General features: G+C 30.6%; 1 protein-coding gene and 1 long non-coding RNA gene across 2 annotated transcripts; one reads left to right on the top strand and one right to left on the bottom strand.

The window, feature by feature from the left end:
- Positions 1–1,478: 1,478 nt before the first annotated feature.
- LOC141455627 (uncharacterized) lies at positions 1,479–8,537 on the bottom strand. Its single transcript, XR_012459361.1, has 4 exons — positions 8,321–8,537; positions 8,024–8,166; positions 6,641–6,781; positions 1,479–3,385 (listed from the first exon to the last, which is right to left on the bottom strand). It is a non-coding gene; the product is annotated as an uncharacterized lncRNA (long non-coding RNA).
- LOC141455626 (uncharacterized) lies at positions 3,379–5,881 on the top strand. The gene has a single exon (XM_074130844.1). The coding sequence runs from the start codon at positions 3,391–3,393 to the stop codon at positions 5,683–5,685; it is 2,295 nt and encodes a 764-aa protein (XP_073986945.1). The 5' UTR covers positions 3,379–3,390; the 3' UTR covers positions 5,686–5,881.
- Positions 8,538–9,035: the final 498 nt, after the last annotated feature.

The following is a 9,035-nucleotide window of genomic DNA, read 5'->3' on the forward strand; positions in this document are numbered from 1 at the left end:
AGAACGATCGCAAAATAATAGCAGAATCACAGTATGTACACTAAAGCACAGCATGCAGTTCCTCAAAAACCTCCTGCACATGTGAAGGTATTTTGATAAGATTTTGCTCAATTTGCTACCAACGCAGTACTTTTCGCCGAAGAGGCTATACCTTGCCTTGAAGTAGTAAAATTATTTTATCATTATATCAAATCAACTCCTTCAAAATAATATGAATATTGAAATTTTTATCTACTGCGGTTTTTAGTGTATTTTTTAGTGTATTAGCTGCGTTCGAGTTTGGTAAGTTCTGTAAATGACGGCGAAAATTTATGAGTATTTGTGCAGGATTAGAATGAATGTGTGCATGTATTTCTGTGTACTTTCTCTTCTGAATAGATGTACTCATGAATATATTCAACAACTCTATATGTACAGTATTCGCCAGTTTTTCACTCGATTAAATTTAACGTTTTTTTTTATTCAAATTAACCTTCTTTCATACAGATTAAATCTTTTGTCAAATTAAACATTTTTTTAGTCAAGTTATTGGCTATATTTGGATTAGCGTGCCCATAGACAAGATCCAGCTCGTTATCTTTTTGTCTCTCACACATACATTCATATATTCACAATAAATTACGCTAACAGATCTAGAAACTTAAGAGAGGCACAATTCTACTGGACAATACATTTGACTTGTACAAATTTAATTCTTGTATGTCTCTTTCAAGTTTGGAGTTATTAAAACCTTATTTTTCTGTACATATTTCTGCCCTAACTAATATAAATCTGTTTGTCTAAAAATTGGTCACTTAATCAATCAATAGATAAGTTTGACAGTGTGTTTTCTTGGGTGTTTATTCAAGTGAGTCTTTGTGGTTATATTATTAAAGATTTCATTAGATAGAGAGCTCATCATATTGATTGAGAGTCTGGGGGGAAAAAACGCTTAAGATGTCGTGAGAACTAGATAGACTAGACTGATGGGAACGCCCATCTTGTATCCCAGTCTTTGCTTCTTTGAATTACCATTTATTTCAATCCATAGCTCACTTTTAAGGGGCAGTTTTACTAAGAAGAACGGAAAGCAAAAAATAAAGATAAAAGATCTCTCGTGATAAAAAAGATGAGAAGATCAAAGAATTATAAGAATACTTTAAAGAAGACTTATTTATTTATTTTGCTTTTCAATACTGATTAAATTAGAGCAGCCATAAATGCATTCTTACATTACTGTAGTAACAAACTAGTTTACATGCTATGCAAAAAATGTTTAACGGTTAGTACTTTTTAAAAAGCAGATTATAAGTTAATCAAAAAATTATCCATATAAAAAAAAAACTGTTTTATTTTACTTTTATTTTTAAATAAAAAAACAGATCAATATCCAGAATATCAATATCCAATTTACAGAAACAACAATATTAATAACATAAATAATACAAATTTAGGCATTTATAATTTAGGTATAAACATTTTATATAAATATTTTAGGTTTATAATTAGGCTTTAGCATTTTCTTTACGTTTTAGAGGTTATTATAAAGATTTATACAATACAAATAGTTCAAAGAAATGGTTGACATCTGGCTTTATTTAGAAAATTTTGTATATCTGTGCCAAAGAAATCTAAGTTAAAATGATTGGCTGTCCGCATCATATGAAAGATAGGGGAATAAAAAACGTAGTTACAGGTTTGCGTACTGTATGTCTGCAGTACGGTACATTGAATGGAGAAGAATGTCGTGCAGTATGGGATGAGATATTAAAAGAAATTAGAGAAAGAAGGTAAGGACAGTCTATTTGAGAATGAAGAAGTTTGCAGAGGAAAGAGAGATCATAATAAATTCTTCTGGTGGCAAGTGGAGGAATATTGAGAGTGACTGTAGATCGGAATAGATAAGGATTTCTTTAGGGATTTTCAAACGGCAAGCTAACCACCGAAAGAACTTGTTCTGAACAGCCTAAATAGAAGCCATATGTACCTTGCAAAACAGACTCCAAATTACCAAATAAATGGGGTCTAACAAGGGATTTATATAATGTCATTTAAGAACGGCTGTCAGAGAAATTCCTCGTGTTCCTAAATACAAACCCAAGCATTTGTAGAATTTTGCTTCTGATCCTATTCAATCAATCCTGTTCAAACGAAATGAGATAATAAGTAAGTTCAAAAAGGTTTTGCGTGACTGAACCACAGTAACCGCTTGTATGAGGTAATAAACTTGTTCGAAGATAGTTCATGTATGAGAAAAGTGATCCTAAACTACCAAAACAGCTTGATTGGCCAAGGAAAGTCGAAAGTTAGAGAAAAATTAGCCTAAATTAGCTCTTGTAAAGTTACTAAATTCGATGATATAAGGTACAAAGTATGAGAAATGTGCTGTATTAGCGGAGCAAGTTTGTTCAAAACATGTTTTGAGTGTGAGAGGAGTGGCTTCACTGCCAGTATAGAAGTACAAAGGTGGTTAAGATTCAGTACTGATCAAAGAGATTCTACTTGCTTCAATCGGTAGTTGGACGTTATACCTCGCCTCGAAAAATAGGCGATTACTTTACTTCAATTTCCTGTTGAGGTTCAGAATCGGTTTAAAAAAAAATAAATTAAATCCAAAAGTGGACCAATTGCTCACAATAAGGTAAATGATAAACATGAAATATACTACAGACGAAGACAATTTAATTCTCTCATTTAAGTTAACACATATTCAACTACAAATATTTTGAGTTCGGTTTACAGTGTTTTGTAAACAACTATACATTTTTATTAAACTTGAATTTTATAAAAACTTGGTAAAATGTTGGTTTTATTAAAAAGACCCCCCTCTAAAAAAAATTACTAGGATTGCATTTTGTTCTTACTATTTTTGTTATCTTTCTTTCTGTTTCTTTTGTTTATTTTTTAACTAATACATCTCAGATTGAATGAGGTGTTTTATGTTCCAGAAATACTATCTTAATCAGGTGATGATCATGATAAAGTAATCATTCGTATTTATTTTCACTGAGCACAGAAAGAGGGAAGTCGAATTCAACTGTATTGTTCGTCTAATCTATTAACATGATCATCCTTTGGAAATATCAGCTATTTATCTAGCTTTCTTCCTCTTCTTTTCTTTTTGTTAAATTAAAATTCTACTAATTCTTGAAAAAATTTTAATATAGCCCGAGATTATTAATTCAGTTTTCTATTCGATAAATCTACGGTATTGCTTTTTATATATGCTAAATAATTGGCCTTCCCGTCATTCTTCGGTTGAGGTGAAGCTTATTAATCGAAGCCACTTTCATTAGATTTGCGTTTCACTCTCTTTAACGGAACAATTAACACTGTGTTCAAAGGTGCGTACACCCCTACATAAGGCGGTTGTAAGTGAACATCTTCAACATTCTGTTTGTGTTTCCTGAAATGGATAGTGTTAGTTATTTTGTTGTAGTGTTTTATTTTAGTGCAAATATTTGGGCCCAACAGTTGCAACCATCAGTTCAACAGCTGCAAAACCTACAACAAATTATCACAGTTAAACCGAGTGTAGTTTCAAAAAAATCTATAAGTGATTTCAGCTTATTTACAAACACGTTACAGCAAATACCATCAACAGAGACTCTTATCAACTTGCCAGAATTTTCTGAAAATGGGAAAAAAGAGGTACATGATAATGTAAAAGCCATTATAGTTACAAAACGTGTTCCTGTACCATATACTGTGCATGTTGAGAAAAAAATACCATATCCGATTAGAGTTCCTGTTAGAAGACCATATACTGTTTATGTTCCAAAACCATACCTTGTTGAGCTACCAAAACCTTACCCTTTTGCTATCAAAGTGCCAATGCCACAACCGTATACAGTAGAAAAACATATACCATTTCCAGTTAAAATTCCTATTGACAAACCATATCCAGTTCATATAAACAAACCATATCCGATATTTATAGAGAAGAAGGTACCTTATCCAATAGAAAAGCATATACCGGTTCAAATTAAAATTCCTGTTGAACGCCCATACCCAGTTCACATACCCTTTGAAAAGCCGGTTCCTTATCCAGTAGAGAAACCTATTCATATACCGGTTTCATTTCCAGTAGATCGGCCAGTTCCAATACCGATAGAAAAACCAATTCCTATACCTATAGAAAAGTTAACAGCAGTAGAAAAACCTCAAATATCGGAATTACTGGCAGACAGCAAACAAGTCAGCAGTAATGATCATAATGTGACCACAAAAACACCGGTTTCTAATTTTCAACCAAGTACTTACGATCCTGTATCATCTAGTATTATGACTCAAGAAAATAACAAACCAATTTCATTCTTACCAGGAACTATTCAGCAATCTTATACATTAGGGACAATTCATGTGCCGGAAAATGTAGAGCCACAAAAGTGGAATTTTACCGCAAACGATTGGATACCGAAACAGCAATATATTTATGCAAATACAGAAAAATCGTTAGATTTCATGCCAAAAACTGTGGATTCCTACAAATATGTGCTGCCTGAACAGCTGACCAGTGCGTTTAATGTGGGAACTATTGAAACTTATAGTAATGCACCAATTTTGAAGGAAACTCATGGAATACATTATGAACCAGTAAAATATGAAGCGTTTAAACAAGAAATAATTAAATCTGCTCAACAAAACCAACAACCAAAAGTGCAAAAACCACAACAACAACAAGAATCAATAAATAATTATCAAACAACATCTAAACTTATTCAGGATGGAAATAAGCCAGCCACACTGAATAATTATCAATTTTTCAATGTGCATCCACAAACAAATTTACAAAAAATCAAACCACCAGAAAATTCACAAACATCGAGTATTAGTTTCCAAAAATTTGAATCAATACAACATCCAGAAATTGATACAAGTAAATGGATACCACACTCTGTAGTGTATAATAAACCACAAATGCAGTACTTAACACAACCTCAACAGCAATTACAACTACAATCACAACAAACGGCTGTTAATCAACAAGTCCAGTACGAAGAAATACCACAATATACATATCAAATATCTCATTTAATACAACCGGATAATATTGGACAAAAATATCAAATGCAATATAAAACTCAAGAAATGATGAATTTCATACCAACAACACAAGCATTGTACTTGGCACAACCAACATATCAAGAAGCACCAGTTCAAACAAATAATCGACAAAATGATCAACAACCTCAACAACAAACAACTGATTATCAAACAAAGAATACTATACAATCAACGTCCGAATTGAAGACGCAATACAAAAGACAAGAAATGCCACATTCAGAACGTTACAGTGAACCAGTAATATATGAATCAATAAACAATCAACAACAGTTGTACAAAAATATGAACATTTTAGCAATACCACAAACAAATAGTCATGCTGGTATTTTCGAACCAACTACAGCAGTAACAACTATGTCACATCAAACTACACTGCCTGCTACTGCACAACAAATTGAACCAACCAGCAGTACTCTACTGGCTGGAATAAAAATCAATTCAACTGAAATTCATGAGAAAAGTGATGTTGAAAACTATCATGCTAATACACCCAATCAAAGTCAAATAAACACAATAGAAAATACGCCAATCAACTATTCAGATATAAATAGGACTTTTGTGCGAAAATCGCGAAGGAAAAATCCTGGAAAAAGGAAACATAACCCAGAAACTGTTCAACACGCTGTTAAAAAATCATAATTAAATTTTCTTTTAATAAAACACACACAAAAAATACAGTATTACAAACAATAAATTTTATTGCGACTTGTATGCTGAAAAGAAAGTCTGCAGTATTTTATTTGTATAAACTATTAGTAAAATTAATTATTAAAAACAAAATTTGCTTTCCCTAATTTATTTTTCTCACGCATCGCTGACACCAATGTAAATTGATTAATTTTAAATTTAAAATTACCTAATTGAATATATTATTATCGCTTTAGTTAATATTGACTTTCTAATCATTTATTTAATTAATTTGACGATTAATACTACTTGACGAATTGAATTTATTAATTCTAAAAGTATTATTGCAAATCCTTAACTTATTCTTGTTTTTGTAAATATTGTAACTAAGATAAAAAGTGCATTTAAATTTACTTCAAAGATGTGGATTTTGTTAACTGTGATATACAAATATTGTAATACCTATTTATTAATCTTTATTTTAATTTTTATTTTACTTTCTTTTTTTTTTCTTTTTAATATAAATCAATAAACATGTACATATTTTTTTGTCACTGTTGCGTTTTATTCTAAAGCAGGTAAATATTTAATAATAGCGTAATTTATTTATTATAATTAAATGTAATTTAAAGTTAAGATTTTTTAAATAAAAAATTGCGGTTTTGTCTCTTCATTCCTGTCTTAATAAGTACCAAATTTAAACACCTTTGACCAAAAATTGAACTGATAAATTATCTCTAAGAGTGTGTTTTTTCCTAATATTTATTTAACTACTCGACTTAAAAAGTATTGAACTTCCTTCAATTTAAAAGATGTATTTATAATTTAGTCAGCAATATTCTCTCTTTTGAAGAGCAAAAAAATATTTCTCTCTAGGTATTTAAATCTCATTGCCAATTTTTTTTTGTATTTAGAATGTTATCTCTTTAGGTAAGTAACGTTATATAAAATTTATATATTCACTCACGCAACTTCACTATGATAGTGGTCATAGAATCCAAACCATCTCTAATGATTTCCGTCATGATATGAACAAATCGCGTGGAAATGGAATACTTCTTCACTCTCCTCCACCCCAGTTATACTTGCCTGGTCTCTTTTTCATGGCCTTTTTAAATCACAACAAAACAATCAAATTTTTGATATTAATTAAAACTGTACTGTAAAAACTATCTTATATTTAAGTAAGTAATATTATAAATGTTATATTCATTAAAATGTCATTTTGAAGCTAAAGGTCTCCGAAACAAATTCTCTCAGAATGTGTTAGATGAAATGATAGTGACAGAGTTGTATATATGCCATGGATATCACAAATTCATAACATATAACAAAATTAGTATTTTGTAATTTATAAATGGAGCTTAACGTAATCAACATAACGGGAACAATCTCGAAGATTCCTCTTAAACGAAATATATAACTTCCTCAACTATGCAGCACTGTGCTAATTTTGGGCAACTATCTTTTTTGAAGGAAGCTAAAAATATGCATTTTCAAAAATGTGACATGGTGGCAATGTTTCCTTTTGCAGATGTAAGGTAATAGATAGAAAGATATAATAAAAAATTCATGACAAAAAAACAGTAAAAGTATTTCGTGCTTTTAGCAATTAGATTCTGGATATTACATAGTGACAAGAGATGTTATTAGCAATCAAAATTATGGTAATACTATAGTAGATTAACTTTCTTATAGGAAGTCTTTAGTTTACTGTTTTCTACGCTGAGAGTACTTGTGCATATAGCTAAAATTCCGTTCCATAAACTATGTTCATACTTTATACAAACAATATACGTAAACTATTGTTGCCCATGTAAAACTGGTTATATAAGTAAATGTGATTTTTTTTAATAAGCATAAAATTTGACTATATGCAGTCTTACTTAAAAAAAAAAAAAAAATCTGATTTAGCGTCAAGTTTCTAGTATGATTGATTTTTGTATCAACAGGATCAAGGTAGGTGGAAGTTCTAATTTCTTCAAATAATCATGCAGTTTGCTGGAACAACAGGGACTATATGAAGTAACTATAGGGAGCATCTCTTTAATATTCACTTTAAGGTAACACAATAGCCAAGCGGTTAGAGGCGACGCCGTTAAAGTTCTTTATTTTAAGCTTCTTCAAGTCATGGAACCTTGAAACAATATTACTATTTACTATTTCTATTACTATTTACTATATATATTACATTACTATTTCTTATAAAAGAGTTCAAAATCTTTCATTTGTCGTTTTGTAATATTGTTTTTCTTATTATTCCAAAAACTATTCTTTTTTATAGCTACTACATACGAGTACTCAGATAAAACTCTACATACAAACAATACATGTGAACTATCTAACATACCTTCAACCTGTAATCCAATTTTAGAGTTTCTTAACTTTTCAGTAAGGGCTCTTCATAATCTCATATAAGGGTAATCCTTGGGGACATCTCCTACAGATAACTCTCTCAAACTTTTAATAATGCGACCATATACACTCTCTTCACTTTTAGCAAAAGTAAAACATAAAAAAATTTAAATAGATTTATAAATTAAAAGTTTGTAAAATTTAAAGCTAGCTAAAACATTTGAAATGTACTTCAACTTTTAATTTATCAAACAGAATAATACAATGGATCATAAAGAGCAAAATGTATTACGTTTTTTTTCACCCCCTTCAACCAAATAATGTCAAGACTTCATAAAACTTTGCTAAAGATAAAAGATAAAATGTAAAGAAGAAACTCATTAGAAATGATTTATTGAAAGAGAAGATTGGTCGTTATTAAAGTTTACTCGGAGCTCTCCAGCCAGTATGTAAACAGAGACATCAGCAAACACACTACTTTAAATTACATCCACTGCAACAGTATTGTTACAAGGAGAACATCTTATTCAATAATATTAAAGTAACTTACCATTAAAAAATAAACAAACTCTACTAAGATAGCAGAATGTTATTTAACTTCTACTTGTTTTATTTAGTTTCTAATCTTCTTAAATGCAAAAAGTAGTAAGAAGACATTCCAAGAACACCTCAATCTTTTAGACTAACAGAAAATAGTTCTGTGATGAGTGTGATGATTCGAGCTAGACAATATGTTTTGGTGCTAAACAAATAATATCATCATCATATATTGAGAATGTGAGCTCATCGGTTTGTTTACAGGAAAATCAAATTACAAGTTGTCATGAACCTGCTATTGGCTTATTGGTTTTTGGGCAAGGACTATCTTGCAGCATTCATCCTTATGGACAAGCTTTGTGAGCTTTCAACAGAGCAAAATTTTGAAGTCCGGGGTTGCTAGAGTCAGGCAGCTGCACAGGTCCATAGTGTTTCTTGGTGATATCTCTGTGAAATGGAGCTTAAGCCCA

This window comes from Rhodnius prolixus, unplaced genomic scaffold (assembly GCF_049639745.1).
Source record: "Rhodnius prolixus isolate KJV_2025 unplaced genomic scaffold, Rpr scaffold_4, whole genome shotgun sequence".
Taxonomy (NCBI): Eukaryota; Metazoa; Arthropoda; class Insecta; order Hemiptera; family Reduviidae; genus Rhodnius; species Rhodnius prolixus.